Source organism: Aquarana catesbeiana, linkage group LG07 (genome assembly GCF_042186555.1).
Source record: "Aquarana catesbeiana isolate 2022-GZ linkage group LG07, ASM4218655v1, whole genome shotgun sequence".
Classification (NCBI taxonomy): Eukaryota; Metazoa; Chordata; class Amphibia; order Anura; family Ranidae; genus Aquarana; species Aquarana catesbeiana.
In genome coordinates, this window is record NC_133330.1 from 103,618,648 (window position 1) to 103,639,716 (window position 21,069).

At 41.5% G+C, this 21,069-nt stretch overlaps 1 protein-coding gene across 1 annotated transcript in view; it reads right to left on the bottom strand.

The window, feature by feature from the left end:
* The window catches only part of LOC141103215 (arf-GAP with dual PH domain-containing protein 1-like), an 88,201-nt gene that overhangs the window by 15,177 nt on the left and 51,955 nt on the right, over positions 1–21,069 (bottom strand). Inside the window, exons 6-9 of the mRNA XM_073592557.1 lie at positions 20,101–20,247; positions 19,396–19,479; positions 14,904–14,966; positions 812–883 (exon numbers count right to left, since the gene is read on the bottom strand). Coding sequence (XP_073448658.1) covers positions 812–883; positions 14,904–14,966; positions 19,396–19,479; positions 20,101–20,247 — 366 coding nt within the window. The remainder of the gene's footprint in view (positions 1–811; positions 884–14,903; positions 14,967–19,395; positions 19,480–20,100; positions 20,248–21,069) is intronic.

Below are 21,069 nucleotides of genomic sequence, written 5' to 3' on the forward strand. Positions count from 1 at the left end.
CCACTATTTCACTGAAACCGCGCCCATTTTCACCAAGTGGAAGGGGTCAAAAAGGAAGGGCGGAGTCTGGCACTCCCCCATCCTAAAACTTCACCAGCCGCCACTGGTGGCAATTCTGGATGTCTCACAGCTATCTCTGCTGATCATGTAATGAGACAGTGCTGTGATTCACATCCTATGAGTGCTCTTCTGACATGCCTTGAACATTTGATTTGTTTTAAAAAAGGAAAAAATGACACCTTCACTTATATATGGCACTAAAACAGTAAGGCCCCTTTCACACTGGGGCGGGGGCGTTTTCGGCGGTAAAGCGCCGCTATTGTAAGCGGCGCTTTACCGTCGGTATTGGCCCGCTAGCGGGGCGGTTTTACCCCCCTGCTAGCGGCTGAGAAGGGGTTAAAACCACCGCAAAGCGCCTCTGCAGAGGCGCTTTGCCGGCGGTATAGCCGCGCCGTCCCATTGATTTCAATGGGCAGGAGCGGTGAAGGAGCGGTATACACTCCGCTCCTTCACCGCTCAGAAGATGCTGCTGGCAGGACTTTTATCCCGTCGGGATTCCACACTGGAATTAAAGCAGCGGCACTTTCGGGTCGGTTTGCAGGCGCTATTATTAGTGCAATAGCGCCTGCAAACCGCCCCAGTGTGAAAGGGCCCTAAGAGAGTCCAAAGGAAAAGGCACAATATTTTTTTGAATGTGAGGACCGGACACAATCAAATCTGAAAACAAGCATAGGCTAAAATGTATAAAACATTTACAATGTACAGTGTTTTCTACTTAATTTAGCAGCTATAATACAACTGAAGATCTTACCAGGGGGTCTTTGAAGTACATGAGCCTTCGTTGATCCAGAGTAAACCACCTCTTCTTAAATGCATCAGTTGGCTACAAAAACAAAACATGAGATACCTTCTTAGCACTTTTGTAATATAATGTACCGACCGCAAAAAAAGCTATATTTCCAACAATTATAATTGTTAAATGATCAATACTATATATTTCCCAAAAATATAATTGTTAAATGATCAGTACTATTATGATTTTATTCAAGCAGCTTACAATGGAATCCTAATTTTCTTGAAATCTTTGACTCCAGCAGGGTGCCTAAAGCATACAGTCAGGTCCATAAATATTGGGACATTGACACAATTCTAATCTTTTTGACTCTATACACCACCACAATGGATTTGAAATGAAATGAACAAGATGTGCTTTAACTGCAGACTTTCAGCTTTAATTTTAGGGGAATTTACATCCAAATCAGGTGAACGGTGTAGGAATTACAACAGTTTTGTATATGTGCCTCCCACTTTTTAAGGGACCAAAAGTAATGGGACAATTGGCTGCTCAGCTGTTCCATGGCCAGGTGTGTGTTATTCCCTCATTATCCCATTTACAAGGAGCAGATAAAAGGTCCAGAGTTCATTTCAAGTGTGCTATTTGCATTTGGAATCTGTTGCTGTCAACTCTCAATATGAGATCCAAAGAGCTGTCACTATCAGTGAAGCAAGCCATCATTAGGCAAAACAAAACAAACCCATCAGAGAGATAGCAAAAACATTAGGTGTGGTCAAATCAACTGTTTGGAACATCCTTAAAAAGAAAGAAAGCACTGGTGAGCTCTGCAACACCAAAAGACCCGGAAGACCACGGAAAACAACTGGATGACCGAAGGATTCTTTCCCTGGTGAAGAAAACACCCTTGACAACAGTTGGCCAGATCAAGAACACTCTCCAGGAGGTAGGTGTATGTGTGTCAAAGTCAACAATCAAGAGAAGACTTCACCAGAGTGAATACAGAAGGTTCAACACAAGATGTAAATCATTGGTGAGCCTCAAAAACAGGAGGGCCAGATTAGAGTTTGCCAAACAACATCTAAAAAAGCCTTCACAGTTCTGGAACAACATCCTATGGACAGATGAGACCAAGATCAACTTGTACCAGAGTGATGGGAAGAGAAGAGTATGGAGAAGGAAAGGAACTGCTCATGATCCAAAGCATGGTGGTGGTAGTGTTATGGCGTGGGCATGTATGGCTGCCAATGGTACTGGTTCTCTTGTATTTATTGATGATGTGACTGCTGACAAAAGCAGCAGGATGAATTCTGAAATGTTTTGGGCAACATTATCTGCTCATATTCAGCAAAATGCTTTAGAACTCATTGGACGGCGCTTCACAGTGCAGATGGACAATGACCCGAAGCATACTGCGAAAGCAACCAAAGAGTTTTTTAAGGGAAAGAAGTGGAATGTTATGCAATGGCCAAGTCAATCACCTGACCTGAATCCGATTGAGCATGCATTTCACTTGCTGAAGACAAAACTGAAGGGAAAATGCCCCAAGAACAAGCAGGAACTGAAGACAGTTGCAGTAGAGGCCTGGCAGAGTATCACCAGGGATGAAACCCAGTGTCTGGTGGTGACTATGCCTTCCAGACTTCAGGCTGTAATTGACTGCAAAGGATTTGCAACCAAGTATTAAAAAGTGAAAGTTTGATGGATGATTGTTAATCTGTCCCATTATTTTTGGTCCCTTAAAAAGTGCGAGGCACATATACAAACTGTTGTAATTCCTACACCGTTCACCTGATTTGGATGTAAATACCCTCAAATTAAAGCTGAAAGTCTGCAGTTAAAGCACATCTTCTTCGTTTAATTTCAAATCCATTGTGGTGGTGTATAGAGCCAAAAAGATTAGAATTGTGTCGATGTCCCGATATTTATGGACCTGACTATATATGGGATTCAGAACCTAACTGGATTTTTAATTGCATTCGGAAATCGCTGAACATAATACTGGAAGATATTATGTAAGTATTCTACAGTGTGAATGCCCACTGATTAAGTTGGAGGGCTTTTTGATTCCTTTAGTCCCTTTTCACTATAACCTAATTGTTATACTTTCTCATAGCAGCACATATATGTTGTTTCTGGGATCTGTAAATTTCTAAAGTAAACCTCAGATGTCAATGATATTCTGTTTCTCTTGACACAGGACTTACAAATCTGATTACAGAAGCAGCAGATTTTTCACACTGCACCCACAGTAATCCTAGCACCCCAAGAGATTGTAGGACTAGGCTCCACTTGGGACTGCAGGGAAGTTAGGGCACATGAATATATGGACATTCTGCTACAGCCTCTCTCAACTTTTTAACCCCCAAGTAACCTTGAAACAATTTCCAAATCTTTGGGAACGCTTGCTAAACATGATTGTACCTTCAGCTCATGTAACATGCATGCTTAGTAAGTTGTGTTTTAAATGAAAGAATAGGCTCTCATTCACATTGAATGCTGCTTTGAAACCGTGCCACTTCACAATTTCAAAGCTGTATGTCAGTGCCATTTTAGGTGTGACTTTGAAGACATTTGTGCGGCTTTATGCGCAGATGTCTATGCACATCGCACCTAAAATCCCCAAAAGTAGTGCAGGAACTACTTTTTAAAATCGATGCAGCACCGCAAACTCGGTGCCTCACCAATTTGAACAGTCCATTGCTGACAATAGGGTGCAACTTGTCATGCGATTTTACCTGTCAAATTGCATGACAAGTCGCTTCAATGTGAATGAGAGTTAAGGGCAGATCACTTTGTTTATTTTCATTAAAACGCTTCAATGAAATAAATAATAATAACAGAAAAAGAGCAATCAATGAAAATTGTGGTGTCCAATAGCATAAGTGGTTAATGTCAAAGTGACGCTTTACATTGGTGACCAGTGGAAAATTGCCCCTTGCATTGGTGATCATTGTAGGCAGGCCATCAATTTACCGCTAATCATGCAACGGCAAGCAACTTCAGGACGATCTGTTAGATTCTACAGAACCCTGGCTGAGAAAAAGTTGCTCTACCCCAACCATCAAACTCCTACCCATTGACCAGTGACCAAAAAAAACATTTTTGTTGTGGCTTTTCTGGTTTTCAGACTTAAAGCAAGTGCCTTAGATCCCTTGTTCTTTCCTGTGCTAAAGAAACATGGAGGTAGCTATTGCTAATGTTTCTTTCCCAAAATGATAGCTGCTTGACTGACATACTTACCTAATGACTTTAATAGTATGATCACTGATATGAAACAAATACAGCTCCGTTGTTTTGGCCTCTTCTGCTGCATATTTGTTCTTAATCAGCAATTCAAAGTATTAAATGCAAAGTGTTTTTAGTGGTTACTTCACAACTGTAATACTAAAGCAGCGCCAGTGCCTTACACTATGGTCCAAGCAAAATGAGCTCTGCTTCCTTATCAACTATTATTGTCAAGCCATCAGAAAACCAAGGCTGTATATAGTACCGATTTCAGCATCCTGAATTACAGCATGACCCTTAAGAGAATGGATAGATGGATGTTCAAGTAAATAAGCTTGAGGCCCTCTGTGCTCCACATCACCTACTGTCCCTCCCCCTTCTCCCCCTATAAAGGCTGCTGCAGTAGTGTTGGATAGCTAAAGAGGGTGTCACATGCACAGGGCATACCGTGTTCACAAGGAGTGTATTCCAAAAGGGGGTTCCTTAAAGATGTGCCTTTCCTGGCGATCTATGGGCCTGTACAAGCTTGGGATGAGGCAAGATTAGAGTAACAGAGGTGTCCATTGCACAGTTGTCATCATGTTTCTAAAGGCAAACTTATATGTTACTTGTGTTTTTTTAGAGTGCTTTGCAAGCAATTTTGACCTTTGCCAAGAACCCTGCAAATGACAGGTCGAAAAAATGTACTGCTTTCAGGCGTGCACTGTGTATGGGAATGCTGTAGGAAATGATATAGGCATAGCTCCCAACTGTCCCTGATTTCGAGGAATTGTCCCTGATTTGGAACAAAGTCCCTCTGTCCCTTTTTCATCCTCATCTGTCCCTCATTTTGGTCTGATCTATATAGTCTTATATAAAATGCAACCTTTTATCTTTCAAAAAGTGTTTCCCAGGGCTAAACCTTTCATCCAATGTCTACATTGCTGCATTTGTACATTTAAAAATCCAGTATAAAGGAATGGTATCGGTAAAAAATAAATAAAAGCACTTGTGGGTTTAACTAATCATTTTTTTTTGTATACAGTGCCTTGAAAAAGTATTCATACCCCTTGAAATTTTCCACATTTTGTCATTGTACAACCAAAGACGTAAATGTATTTTATTGGGATTTTAGGTGATAAACCAACACAAAGTGGCAAATAATTGTGAAGTGGAACGAAAATGATAAATGGTTTTCAACATTTTTTACAAATAAATATCTGAAAAGTGTGGCGTACATTTGTAGTCAGCCCCCTGAGTCAATACTTTGTAGAACCAGCTTTCGCTGCAATTACAGCTGCAAGTCTTTTTGGGGATGTCTCTACCATCTTTGCACATCTACAGAGTAACATTTTTGCCCATTCTTCTTTGCAAAATAGCTAATGGTCTGTCAGATTGGATGGAGAGCGTCTGTGAACAGCAATTTTTAAATCTTTCCACAGATTCTCAATTGGATTTAGGTCTGGACTTTGACTGGGCCATTCTAATACATACATATGCTTTGATCTAAACCATTCCATTGTAGCTCTGGCTGTATGTTTAGGGTTGTTGTCCTGCTGGAAGGTGAACCTCCACCCCGGTCTCAAGTCTTTTGCAGACTCTAACAGGTTTTCTTCTAAGATTGCCCTGTACTTGGCTCCATCCATCCTCCCATCAACTCTGACCAGCTTCCCTGTCCCTGCTGAAGAAAAGCATCCCCACAATATAATGCTGCCACCACCATGTTTCACAGTGGGGATGGTGTGTTCAGGGTGATGTGCAGTATTAGTTTTCTGCCACACATAGCGTTTTAAGTCTAAAAAAGCGGCGCTAAAGATGGTAACACAATAGTGAGTCCAAAGTAGAAGGAAAGAGTATTCCAGTCACCAGCTATAGTGCATATGTATGAAAGCACTCAGCACCACGTGATAAAGTGATCTGCTTACCAAAAGGCTAAAAATACTAGGCATGTAATGATAATCCCAGGCTCATCCTGCATATCCGCCTCAACAATTCTCCTTCAAGTCTTGAAATAGCGGTGTCCAGATAATATTCTCTCTCCATTAACTTCTCCAGGAACTCATATCAGATGCAAGGCTCTCAGCATAACGATCAGCAATGCTGACGTCAATTGATCAAAGCTGAATCTTCAAGTAGCTTGGCGTGGACTTTCATCAATTAATGTTTACTCAAGGAGCAACCTGCCGTCAAGTGGGTTTGCAGGGCACACTGGGACTTTTGGATCTGTAACAACTCCCACAGCTCCGTCCGTCCGGCTGGATGGCTCCCTTCCTCCTCCTGCGCTCAGCTCCGTGCCAGCCTGCAGCCCGTGAGCGGATCCACCGCAGACTACAACTCCCAGCCCGCGCCTGCTGGGAAACCCAAGAGGGCTTCACAGAACAGCTGTATTTATACTGAGATTAAATTACACACTGGTGGACTCTATTTTCTAATTAGGTGACTTCTGAAAGCAAATGATTCCACTAGCTTTTAGTTAGGGGTATCAGAGTAAAGGGGGCTGAATACAAATGCACAATTTTCAGATAATTATTTGTAAAAAAATGTTGAAAACATTTATCATTTTCCTTCCACTTCAAAATTATGTGACACTTTGTGTTGGTCTATCAAATAAAATCCCAATAAAATACATTTATGTCTTTGGTTGTATCATGACAAAATGTGAAAAATGTCAAGGGGTAGGAATACTTTTTCAAGGCATTGTAATTCTCCTTTAAGGGGGTGTGTCCTATGCCTACATACTTTTGCTAATAGGTCTCCCTCTTTCCCATCTTAAAAAGTTGGGAGATGTGTACAGGAAGCATACACCTAAACCAGTGTCTTCCAGTAAGCTGTGGTGCTGGGCACAGGTTAGGAGCAAAGACTACGGCATTCTATGTTTACCTGACTCCACCTTTCAATTGTACCTTATAAGTTATTAAGGCCTCATGCACACTGCAGCTCAAAGAAGCCGCTTCTACAGGTGTTTGAATAGTGGAAAATAGAGAAAAAAAAGGAATGGCTCAGGAAAAGGTCAGGACCACACAAGGATCATAAGGCAACAGTAATAAAAACATTAAAAATGAAAGTCCTTATAGAAATCCATCAAGTATAAAAGTCCTTAAAGTCCATATGATAATATAGCAACACTTGTGGCAGCTTCCCTTAGAGCAGTGGTTCTCAACCTGGGGGTCGGGTCCCCCTTGGGGGTCAAATGACGATTTGCCAGGGGTCATCGAATCCTGGGCTGTTCTTGAAGCCCCACTGCTCTCCCAGCCTTTTCGCAGCCGGCCAGCTGGGCTGTCCCTGGAGCCTGCTGCCACCCACTCAGCCTCTTCACAGCTGCCCATTCAGTTCACGGCATAGCTGGGGGGGAGAGACTAGAGGTCAGCTGACTGGTGAGGAATGTTAAGGGGGACTGAAAGAGACCCTATCTCCTGACTTCGGCATAGGCGGCACTGCTGCGAGACACCACAAAGTCGGAGACAAAGTGAAGCCAGAGACACAGTGAGTAACACTACCTGTGATTGTAGTTGCCATTAAAAGTCTCCACTACAGTTCTCAGATTAGCAGATGACCTTGATCAAGATCACCTAAGTAGGCTAATCAGAACTCCCCCCAGCACTGCCACTGATCCCAGCCCCCCACCCCCACCCCACCCCACCAGCACTGCCACTCATCCCAACTCCCTACCAGTACTGCCACTCATCTCATTCTCTCCACACCCCCCAACAAGGAGTAAGAGAGGAATAAAAATAGAGAATATATGAAAGGGAGAGGAAAAGAGGGGAAGGAACAAAGAAAAAGGGAGAGAAAGAAAAAGAGAACAAGAGAGACAGCTAGGGGGAGGGATGGTGGAAAAAAAACAAGAAATTAGAGAGAGAGAGAGAGATAAAAGAGAAAGAAAGGAGAACACAGAGTGGTACATCCTAAAGTGTACCATAAGAGTTTTTAATACTGTACGAGTGGAAGGGACTCGGGGAGCGCTAAATGTCCATGGGTTAGGGGCGCAAAGTACTTGTCTTGGGTGTTGACAACCCAGGCTACGAATAAAATTTTACTGTTCGGGGGTTTCCACAACTTGGGAAATTTTATCAAGGGGTCACGGCACTAGAAGGGTTGAGAACCACTGCCTTAGAGTAAAGCAACTCTAGAAGACAAAGCAAAAAACAGCAAGGTGCGCCAGACTGTGGCAGTGTAGCAGTAAATCCAACCGGAGTTTAATAAACAAACAGCCAAATGGCTACTCACATAAGTGAAAGATAAACAGGCGTGTATATAGGATGGTTTCTGGAGTCACTGTGGATGCCCCAGATTGAACCACAACCGGTTCGTCGTTCTACAGCCTAGTGGTTGCAAGTCGGGTGGCAGGGTTTCAGCCAGTCAGTTTCGTAACTAGCGTGGAGCGCACTCGGAGTCAGGCCAGGCATAATGTCAGCAGACAAGTCAGGTGACGCATTTCAAAGCTTCCATAGGCTAACATGGAGGGGAGTTAACAGGCAGAGAGAAGTAAAAGCTGAAAACAGCTCAAATACCTGTAGTAGCAGCTTCTTTGAGCTGCAGCGTGCATGAGGCCTACACTGTGTCTGTGAAGTCCTTCACAGCAGAATCACCTAGCTGTTTAATTCTTTTGGGGTGGAGATATCTTTCTGCCGAGGAGGATGTTCTGGGGATTGATGGCTGGCAAATGCTGCTCAGGGATGGAATTCTGGGGACAAGTAAATGTTATTGGGATTTGATTGATTGCTCATTAAATAAAGTGCTCCTTCTCCTTCTGTTCTATTCACACAGCAAATTGACAACCAAGATTTTTTCCAGCAGTTTTGTGTGTCATGATGACAACTGCCCCTCCGGGCCAATCCGCCTACCCTTATACTACCCTAGCTTGCCCCTATACTGCCTTAGCCTGTCTATATACTACCCCAGCCTGCCCCTATACTGCCCTAGCCTGTCCATGTACTACTCTACCCTGCCTGTCAGGGAAAATTACAGAGAAGAACTGGCAAATATGCCAATATCCAATATGGCTGCGCTAATTCGCGCATGCACATTAGTAACCGGCATGCAATGGCAAACAGCTGTTGCATGTAAATCTGGGTGCAAGCATTTCATGCTTGGACCCAGGCAGCACAGTGTCTTGGGCCAGCCCTGCTTGGCTGTCCCACAGCTATGATGTTTCTGGCCCAGCAGCACTTAGCAGATGTCAAAGAGGAGACTTCAGCACAATGCAGCTATGGTGTTTCTTCCAAGAAACAAACTCCCCAGTGCTCATCAGATGTAAACGGATGGAGTAAAAGAATGCAAGGCAGAACACATAGTGTAGTAATAAAGTGCTTTCCAATTTATTAAATAACAAAAATTACCCCCAAAGAATTTGCAGAATTCAGCATGTAAACAGCTTGAAACCAAAGGCAAAAGCTGCTGCAAGTCCAGCCAGTGTGCGTGATGATGTCACTGATCACAGGCTCTGCCCATCGCATTTCTCCTCAATGGACATCATCAGGCAAAGGAGGCTCAAGGAAGTCACCTACCATGATGACATTGCAGTGTTCAGTTATACCAAAGAAGAACATCTTGCAAACTGTCACAAGTCCTGAAAAAACTGTCAGCAGCCAGTCTGACAGTTAAACCCAGTAAGGGCTCATTCACATGTGTGTTGATTATGAAGAATGAAGCAAGATACATTAATCCTCCTAGGGCATTTATGATGTTTTTATAATGTGTTTTTGTTGTGTTTATGAAGCGTCGAAGAAGCTTCAAGAATGCTTGATAAATGCCTGTCGAAGCATTGTTTTCTAGTGGAAAAAGTGCCTAACTTTACTGAAACAAAAAGCTTTAATGCTCAGTGCCTCTGCTCCTAGCTGGCACTGGCAGTATTGCTGGCTGGCTTGCAAGCGTTGATGCCTCATGAAAGCAACATTCTCCCTAATTTTTAACACAACATGACACAACACAATGATACCGCTCCTGTGTGAACAGCACTATGTGGTACCATTGTAATATTCATGGCAGACATAGACGGGCAGTTATGAGGCTTTACAAATGCAGAATAAATGCTGTATACACACATGGTATTGACATATGTGTGAACGAGTCTAAATGCTGTATACACACATGGTATTGACATATGTGTGAACAAGCCCTCAGTGTTAGATAGGCATGTCAGAAGTCCAGTACTTGGGACACCAAGTAGGAGGAGGCACCCTGAGTCAATAATAGTGATTTGGTTAACCCCTGACTGACCCGATCAAAAGGAAACCACCTGGGCTGGCATTCTGGATGCCACAGTGTGAGAGGGGCTGCCGGGCTTTGAAGGGGGCACTGACCAGTGCTCCTGTGTACTACAAGCTCCACATTTTATATGTCAATTTCTGGTGCAAACAGATGCTTCTCCTTATGGCTTAGGTGAGGTTCTGAGCCAAGTGGATCAATCAGGAGAGGAATATCCTAGGGGAAGAAGCATATGCCATCATCAAAGTGCGTGGCAGTTGTGTGACATGAAAAAGAACAACATATATCCTCAGCCTAAAGGTTAAAATACTGGTACAAGTGGCTGGAACAGGGTTACGTTTTGTGCTTGTTAGTAGAAATAAACAACTTTGTGTTGGCACAACAGCATAGAAATTGTTATTTTTAGTAACAAGCACAAAAATTAACCCATTGCCTTTCAATTGTACCAATATTTTAACCTTTAGGTTGAGGGTTTTAAATTTGCCACTGCCGTGTTATTGTCAATGCCTCCAGTACCTGCTTCCAGTGTGAGCACTGCAGAAACTTCAATACTACCTGTATGTAAATACAGAAAGCTGCGCTCTAATGCCCCGTACACACAGTCGGATTTTCTTACGGAAAATGTGTGATAGGACCTTGTTGTCGGAAATTCCGACCGTGTGTAGGCTCCATCACACATTTTCCATCGGAATTTCCGACACACAAAGTTTGAGAGCAGGATATAAAATTTTCCGACAACAAAATCCGTTGTCGGAAATTCCGATCGTGTGTACACAAATCCGACGGACAAAGTGCCACGCATGCTCAGAATAAATAAAGAGATGAAAGCTATTGGCCACTGCCCGTTTATAGTCCCGACGTACGTGTTTTACGTCGCCGCGTTTAGAACGATCGGATTTTCCGACAACTTTGTGTGACCGTGTGTATGCAAGACAAGTTTGAGCCAACATCCGTCGGAAAAAATCCTAGGATTTTGTTGTCGGAATGAACGAACAAAGTCCGACCGTGTGTACGGGGCATAACACTGTAACAGTCCTCTCCTTCGCACCCCAAGCAGCTGGAATATGTGTACCTCCCTTCAGAAATATATCAATTATAATCATATAGGAATCATAAATAATCATCGAAAATTTGTGCCTCTCACATAAAGCCACACATATATGTTTTCTTTTATGTTCAACCCATTGATGAGTAACAGAGGAATTGGAGTTTCCCATTATAATTGGAGGAGAGCGGCATGGTGAGGTGGTCGTTTTATGTACTCCTGGTTGATGTGGCTGGCATAAGTGGAGGAGTTGGAAATTCTAGCCATAAGTTACGGAGAGCGGCGCCTGGTGGTTGTTATACATATTACATCTGGCTCATATGACCTGTTTAGCAATAGATCATAGATTTCTGGTGAGCTTTCTGTGTGTACAGTTTTGGTCACTAAGGTGGATAACAAAGAAAATAAAGATTTCCACTATCAACAATCTCTTATATACTGGACTCATGGAGTTTTTTGTACAATTGTGTGTATGCTGGAATATTGCAAATGTCACTTTGTATAATTGTTTAGAGAAAAAAAAAAAGATGTATCTCTGCACTGCGGTGGGGTGGCAGCTGACACAGATAAGTAATATATCAAACTTATAAATAATCTTAAGAAAAAGTGTGTAGCGCCAAATGTAAATGAACAGCAATGAAATGTGACTAATGTGTTATAAATGGATAGCACATTGAAATAAAGTCTAACATATATGGTTATAATTTATTGATATATTGTCTGAAGGTCTTAGCATTAGTAAGTGATCACTATCCACAATCCAATCAGCTTGTTAAACCATGTTGTTGGGGAGAAGAGCTAATTTCTCCATTGGAGCTAGAGGCCCTGTATGTGTACAGATTGTCCCGGCAAGCAGAATCAGCAGAAGTCTGTTACTTTAGAAAGGAACTTTCAATCCCTTCATGTGACCTCCTAAAGAGGGGAGGTATGATGATAGTGAGGTCTGAAAAAAACAAATTATGTAGAGAGAGTGAAGGAGTGGTGCTGAACAACATGTCACCCTCGTTTTCTCCATAATTTGCAAGTCGGTAACAAAAACGGTCAGATTTAAATCTCATGTCTATGTTTGGCAGCCATGTATGGTGGCACGTTTGACAAAAACATTTCAGCTTAAGGCTGGGTTCACATATATGCAGCTGCAGGTTGCAGTCCGGAGTCTTGTGCGTTTCTGTTCACCGGTTCAGGTGAGATTCATTTGCAAATTTTTCCCTAAATTCGCACCTGAACCGGGCCCAAAAACGCACAGGACCCTTTTTAAAACCGCACCGCATATGTGTGAACCGGCTCCATTGAAAGCTGGTCACATTTACATGCTATGCAATTTGAATGCAGTTCAAAACCCATCCAAATCGCATATATGTGGACCCAGCCTAAATCCCAATTAACAAAGAAGAAATGTCATGAACTTCCACTAGTAGGGCCTGCAAAAGACTGTTAATGAAGCCAAGTTGTGAATAGCTTTTCGTAATTGGTAGTAAACAGTCTAGGAGCAATAGACATCTGTGAGTCTGTTTTTTTTTACATTAACCAAACAACCAAAGCCAAACCCTATCCATATGCGATAATTCTTGCTGTAATAAGGTCACCTTTCTAAAAAGTGGTTACATTGATGTTTAAGGAGACGCCAGTTAGCTAGATATTGAACATGCCTATGATACAAGGTCCAGAGGACTAATAAAACACGTTGGATTTTCCAAGAGAGCAATATGCATGAGATCCATAACCAACGCTAAATCCTTGCCTAGGCCGACAAGGCCTAGGGCAGCACTTTGCAGGGGGGAAGCACGGAAAGAGTCCCCGCCGGCTTGCGCTATACTGTTAGTGTAGCGCCAGTCTTATGGTGTGGACTGGGCTGAGAGGCAAATTAGTCTAGTGTCCCCATAAAGAGGCCGCACTGCTTCCGGTATGTGGGCGGCCGGCATTCCGCAACTGTTGGGGGGGCGCTTCTAATTTTGACTGTCCTATCATCCTGGACCACAAACCTTCCTCACTATGCTATGTTTTCTGCTGCACCATTGGCATAGTTATATCTTCTTAGTCCTCTCCATAAAATTATCAGAAATTTGTGCTTAAAGTAGAACTATAGCGAACACTTTTTTTTTTCATTTTGGATAGAGTAAAGTAGGGTTATAACCCCTTTCAGTTTATTTTTTTACCATCTCTGTCCCATTGCAGAGATTTCCCTTAACTTCCTGCTCCATAGCCAAACAGGAAGTGAGAGGAAATCTATTCAAATTAAGAGAATCCATTCCCCCCCCCCCAGGCCCTCAGAACTAGTGTCCCCACTCGAAAATTTCAGGGCGGGTCTTAAACAGCAAGGGGTGTGGCCTTGACAGGAAGGGCTGTGTCATATTTAAATTAGGGGGTGCACGAGTTTAGTCACACCTAGGGCAGCACAAAACCTAAATACACTACTGTCCATATCATATTGTTAAATAATATCCTGGTTGCCGTATTGTGAAACCTTGTCATATTGACACACAGATGTGCTCAAGATTACTGACATAAGAGTGTGTGGGGTGAGCATAATAATGTCTGGGCGTGGCAGAAACTGAAGCGGGCATTTTGCAAAGGTAAGAATTGCAGTGAATGCTGTGAAGTGTGCATGTTTCTGTTGAAGCACATGGTGGCAACTACTATGTGTATGTAAAGAGTTAGGCCAGATTCATACCTGTTCAGTGCAGTATTTCTGATTCACGCCTTTATACATGTTACACACGTTTCTAGGTGAGCAGTCATTAAACTTGTTAAACTTATTAGAACATGCGTTTTATGACAGCGCACCAAAGATGCAGCATGCAGGACTTTAATGCTCTTTCATGAAAATGTGCATTCCAATAGAGTTTAATGGCAGTGCGCCTAAAAACGTGTGTAAAACGTGCATAATAATGAGATGTGGAAAAAACACCACACAGATGTGAGTGGGGCCTTAACCGTTCAGTTAACCTGCCCCAGTGACAATCATTCTAAATTTACTGGTGCTTAGATTATTGTCCCAGAGCTGGAAAATCTCTGCACAGAGTGAGGCTGAATGTGTGATCGTCTAATGCCACATACACACGAACGGAATTTCCGTCAGAAAAAACTTGGATGGTTTTTCCGAAGGAATTCCGCTCAAGCTTGCCTTGCATACACACGGTCACACAAAAGTTCTCTGAACTTTTGGCCGTCAAGAACACGGTGACGTACAACACTAAGACGAGCCGAGAAAATGAAGTTGTTTCATTTTCAATGCTTCCGAGCATGCGTCAAATTGTTTTCGAGCATGCGTGATTTTTTGCAAACTGACAAACGCATTTTCAGGTAGGAACTTTTCCTGACCGAAAAATAGAGAACATGCCCTCAATCTTTTGCTGGCTGGAATTCTGCCAGCAAAAGACTGATGGGGCATACACACGGTCGCATTTTCCAACAAAAAGCTCTCATCGGAGTTTTGCTGGTGGCATTTCCGATCGTGTGTACGCGGCATAAGAGAGCATTACATCTCATATTGTTATGAAGCTGGAATTCCTCATTGTGACACCAACCCAATAGGCTGCCCGCTGACAAGTTTTATAGCCCTAAAAAATACTAGATGTTCTCGGCAGAGTTTCAACTGATAGAGAATTTTGTAATTATTACACCTGATATAATTCCCTTTTTTATTGTTACCTTTGGTCCTGTCTTCTCCATGTAGCCTTCTTTTATGAAGTTCTGAGGCAAACGTGCTAGGATCTAGAAACAAGAACAAAAAATGGCTTTGAGAAGAGAGTCTGCTTAGCTGAATGCCTATGTTGAAATTACTGTAAACTATCTAGTATAATCTAGCGAACATATCTGAAACATGTTTAACCACTCGCTGTCTGGGGTGGTTTTGACATTTTTTGCATACACGTTACAATCAGCATATTTTCACTAGAAAATTTCTTAGAACCCGAAAACATTACATATTTTCTGAAAGCAGAGGCCCTGGAAAAAAAAATGGTGGTTGTTGCAATTTTTATATAGCAAGGTATTTGTGCAGCTGTTTATCAAATGCAAATTTTCAGGAAAAGATGCGCTTACATGAATTTTAGTGCATATGAACACAATATAATACCACATTTTTTAAAAAAATATAAAAGATAATGGTGCATCAAGTAAATAGATACCAAACATGTCAAAATTTTAAATTGTGCATGTCTGTGAAACGGTGACAAACTACAGTACCTAAAAATATCTATATGGGATGCTTTAAAAGCAAGCATAGGTTATCAGTTTAGAGTTAAACATGAGCCCTAGCACTAGAACTATCACTCTCACCCTGATGTTTGCAGGGATACCTCACATGTGTGGGGGCAATCGCTGTTTACATATGCACGTGAGTTTGCACTTGCGAGTGAGCACGGGGGGGGGGGGGGGGGTGTTTTAATATATTTTTTTATTTGATTTAAATTTAGTTTTTCTATACTTTAAAAAAATAATTATTTAATTTTTTTGGTTTTCACAAGGGTTGAACAAACACCCCTTGTGATAGCTTTGGGCAGTGATAGGTGCTCTATATAAAGAGATCAGGGGTCTCTTGGAGTAGGTCAGCAGTATACGTAGTTTACCTTCACTGTTTTCTATCACAGAGGGAGAATTTATCTTTGAAAACAATTTTTTACTGCAGGTCATACAGCATTTTTGTAATATTTAAAGTTTTTATATAAGTATGCATCAAATTATATAAGGCATAAACCACGTCATTTACAAACAACATTATTGCATGAAAACAAAACCTTCAAAAATATTTCATTAGTACTATTAACCACTTCAGCCCTGGAAGGTTTTACCCCCTTAATGACAAGGCCATTTTTTGCGATACGGCACTGCGTTCATTTAACTTACAATTGCGTGGTCATGCGACTCTGTACCCAAATAAAATTGATGTCCTTTTTTTCCCCAAAAAAGAGATTTTTTTGGTGATATTTGATCACCTCTGCGTTTTTTATTTTTTGCATTATAAACAAAAAAAGTGTGACAATTTTGAAAAAAAATTAAAATATTTTTTACTTTCTGCTATCAAACCTATCCAATAAAAAATGTAAAAAATCTAATTTCTTCGTCATTTTAGGTCAATATGTAATCTGCTACATATTTTTGGTAAAAAAAAAATCCCAATAAGCGTATATTAATTGGTTTGCGCAAAAGTTATCGCGCTACAAACTTTGGGTTATTTTTATAGCATTTTTTTTATTTTTACTAGTAATGGCAACAATCAGTAAATTTTAGCAGGACTGCAACATTGCGGCGGACAAATCAGACACCTAGCTGACACTTTTGACACTTTTTTGGGAACTACTGACATTATTAAATTGATCAGTGCTAAAAATATGCACTGTTACTGTGCTAATGACACTGGCAGGTAAGGGGTCAAGATCAGGGACGATCAATGGGTTAAATGTATGCCTAGCTGGTGCTTGCTAACTGTGTGGGGGTTGCTCTGACTGGATGAAGACAGGGATTTCTAAGCATGAACACCGATCTCTATCTTCTTCCCTGTTCTGCCTCTCTGGGGAATGATCGCGGGTGGCCGGCGGACATCGGGTCCGCTGGACACGCTGATTGGCATTCCCTGTGTCCAATCAGTGCGGAATCTCGGCTCCGGTGGCGCACGCGTGCCCCCCAGTGTCTATTGCAGGAAAAGACATACAGGTACATAGTTTCGCGCAATAGAGCCAACCTGCTGCAGTAAAAGTTCGGTAGGCGGTTGGCAAGTGGTTAAAGGGCCACCTAGAAATACAAAACTAAGCTATAACACAGTAGCAAAAGTATTATATGCTTCCTAATCTATTTCTTTTGATCAAACTGAACTCAAGGCAAACAGATTAATATACAAATGAAATACATATAGGGAAACTGTTTGAACTGTCAAAGGATTTTTATTTCTGTCCATCCAGTTCTGAGAATAGGAGCCTGTTCACACCAGGCTGAAATGCAGTAATGCATGCACCACAATACATTTTATTGCAGTTCTGAGTGGTCAATCAGTGCTTCTTGTTCATGCTGTGTGTAATGTATCTGCGGTTGAATGTACACAATAGGGCATTGGCAGATACATCAGCCTTTCTCAACTTTTTCAATACAGAGGGACCCTTGAAATAACTTTCCGGTCTCAGGGAACTTTTGGTATCTACAACTCATGATACACTAGTGTGATGGTCAGTGAGAAGAATGCTCCTTAAGCTTTTGGTCATTAGGAAGAATTACCCCCTTACAGATAGCTAAAAAGATCAATGGTGTCTGTGGGAACTTATCTGAGAAGCAGAAATTGCTCAAGGAACCCCTAGCAACCTCTGGAGGAACCATAGGGCTCCATTGAACCCTGGTTGAGAAATCGTGCATTACATAAAGCCAAAGCTCTAAAAATTATCTTTTACTATTATGAATGAATAAGCAGCACTAATGATTCATCAGTGGGCAGGGCTCCCATTATTTGGGCTTCAAAAGGGAGTGGGACTACAGCCAGGTGTGTTTTGGGAACAATGAGGCCACCAGTCATTACAGGACCAAGTGCTAAGGGCATTTGGTCCTCTGGGAAATAAAATAAAATGTTAAAGAATAATCATAGTTCTCCTTTAAATCTAACTCTTCTCTGTTTCTATTTGCTTCACACTTGAGCTGAACATAATAACTTCAATGAAAACACACATATTGAAATACTTTGGATGTGTTAATGAATCATTAGGATTCTAGCTGACTTCAAAGCGGGGGTCCACCTATCTATCGCTTTTTTTTTTTTTGAGTTAATTCACAAACTTTTCTTCTCAGCATTACATACTCACATATTGTGTGTAATATGTCCGCCTGTGTCAGATTTCGTCGGAAAGAATAACTTATATTATTCACTGCAGGCGGTTTCCATCTTCATTGTGGGCATTTGAAGCCCACAAGCATTTATTTCCTGGATGCGGTGAATGCTGTGCTCCCAGCATTCACCACTCGTTCCTGCTCAGTGGCATCCTGGGAAGCCTGAGACTAGCTCCCAGGAGTCTGGGAGAGGCTAGAAACACGCCTACTCCCACGGGAGGAGAACCAGGAAGTGCAAAGAAGAATAGAAAAATAAAAGGTAATTACGGCGATTTAAATTTTTTTAAACGGCATGTCAGCATCTAGGCAAGGAAGAGAATACATACAGATATTGTTCAAAATTTGGGTGGAACCCACTTTAAGCTGGCTATATTTTTTTTTCCAATCAGCCTAGGGGGCTGCCAGATCAGCGACAGATTCCTCCATCTACACAAGCCAGATGGATATAGGACTCCCCCCTCCCCCACCACCACCACCACAGGGACATTGTATTCTGACAGTGGGACTCCTCTGCTAACAGAATACACTGATCAGCAGCTGCAGCCGCTTATCGACAAAAGTTTTCCAACACTCCCATATGACAGAAGTCGATCTAACTTGTGACATCTGTCAATTGGGGACAGCCATACATCATCATATTTCGAATGGTTCCTGATGAGCTGGCTGAATTTCTATCTTTGGCCAATTTTAATGTTTGGTGGTTGTAATTGTGTGCCTCTCTTTTTACCTGAAACTTTTTTTTTTTGTCAAATGAACTATGAAGAGAAAATTATGTTTTTTAAGTGATACCTAATTGTATCACCATCCACTCCAGATGGCTTTATGTCAGGTCTAATCCTTTGTCAAGTGCCCCTGGATTTTTTTCATTTTTTATTGATTTTGCCATTGTCAGGAAGTGAGATTGTTACCTGGTCCAGCTTGTGTATGGCTAGTTTTAACTTAGAGACACAATGGGGTTGATTTACTAAAGACAAATACACTGTGCACGTTGCAAAGTTCAGTTGCACTCTACAAGAGCAGTTGCGCCAGAGATGAAAAGCTCTGACTTCCATCATCCAATCATGTGCTAGCAAAAATGCAATTTTTTATATTTTCCTTGCACGTAATTGGGTATTCTTTGCAAAGTGAAGCTTTACCTCATTTACTAAACTGTGGAGCAACTGCACTTTTCAAAGTGCACAGTCAATTGGCCTTTAGTAAATTAACCCCTGTAAAGCTTGCCATATCTGTGCTGTCATGCTCAAAATCCTATCAGATAAAAGAGCCCTTTCACAAAAAAAAGCTGCATGTCTGAATTTGCAATGTACCTGATGACATTATTTTTCTCACTTACCTCTTTGTCAGTAGCTATGGGAAATGCCACTTTCATATAATGAAACTGTGCAGCGCGGATAGCATTAAACCAGCTAACAATTTCCTGCAAAAGCAAAAATATATTTAAAGAGTAACTCCAATTTTGTTGAGAAAGAAACAAACCCCTCTGGGTGATCTATGTACATTGCAAGGACTTTAACAAAAAACTTTATAGCAGACTCCTACCTGTTTATGTAGCTGTATATTCAACTATGTCCTTGGAAATACTGTGTCCACTGGCTCCCCTGCCAGAACACAGTGATCAGTGCTTGCAGCTATTGGCTGCAAGCACTGATCGGATGCTGGTTTTCCAGCATGCTTGTTAGATGCTTCTGTCAGATGAGGAGCTCTACATATGGGCTAAAAAAGTCAGCCGGTTCCTGATGAATCAACCATTTTCAGTCTGCGTGTACCCAGCTTAAGACCTTTGCACGGTAGTGAATGTGCACAGGGACAGCCTTATTTTCTCACTACATATGCAGGCTTTGCTTCCTGTAGAGCTATGGAGTAGTTGTGCTTTATTAGTCCTTCTCATGATGCAAATTAATGTGTCAGATGATCAATTGAAAACAATGCATGTTTTGTACAGCTCCTATGTTATGTCAAGCAATTATGACATTAAGTCACTGCAGTAGCTAAAGTACCCAGTCTGCATAATTAAAAATCTTCAAAAATAAAATTTTACCTGTCCATGATTGTGGTACACAAACATATTTCTGGTCCTGTTATCCTTTATGTATGTGATCTGTAAGCCATTATTTTGTTTCATTTTTTCTGGCTGAAAAGTGGCATTAATACTGTCAATTTTAATTACAGCTTTTGGTTCCTTGGCCTAAAAATTAAGACAGATGAAAGTTAAAGGAATGCAGCACATTGATTCGTATTTGTTAAGCAAGTTATTTGTACATTTAATGCATTTTATCCATTGTATCTAAAGAAGGTGAAGGTGAAAAACAGCATTCAGTTGTGTTTGGCATTCCTATTTATGCAGCTGACATTGTTCATTGTAGAAACCATACTAGAGACAGCTAGCCAACTGGCATTTTCAGGAGGTAATCAATGGCATCCATATTGCTTGTTGTACAGGTTTCCTTTAACAGGTGTCTTGCATGATAACTAGGAATATAGATACCTTTCTAAAAATCCTTTAACTTTAAAGAACTTATATGTTATGGGTTCTATATGTGGGTGTTGTGTGATGCCAATGAAGATTCAGAATAAACACAGACATGTACAGAACTTCTAGTATAAAGCTGAAGTTTAAGCTTTATATTTTAAGGTTGTGAAACCTCTGGTTCAAGTTGCAAATAAAGTCAAGCACTTTGCCAAAGCACTTATCTCGGGTAGCAACCATTGAAGTTACTGCACAATGGAGTAGATCTGCAACCAATAGTAGCTAATATAACTTGTTCATTCTATCTTTTAGCCAATCTAATATAATGCTAGTCAGGGCCGGTGCAAGGATTTTTGTCTACACAGGCGAAGGTGCATTTTGGTGTGCCCCCCCCCCCCCCCCACTGTCTACAGCCTCGCTGGTACCTCCTTTATGTTGTGATGGAGCACAGCGAGAAGGACAGCACACAGCATTGAAGATTTCAGCTATGCTGAACTGGCACTAAACAACAGTTTGTAATGAGGGGGTATAGTTATGCAT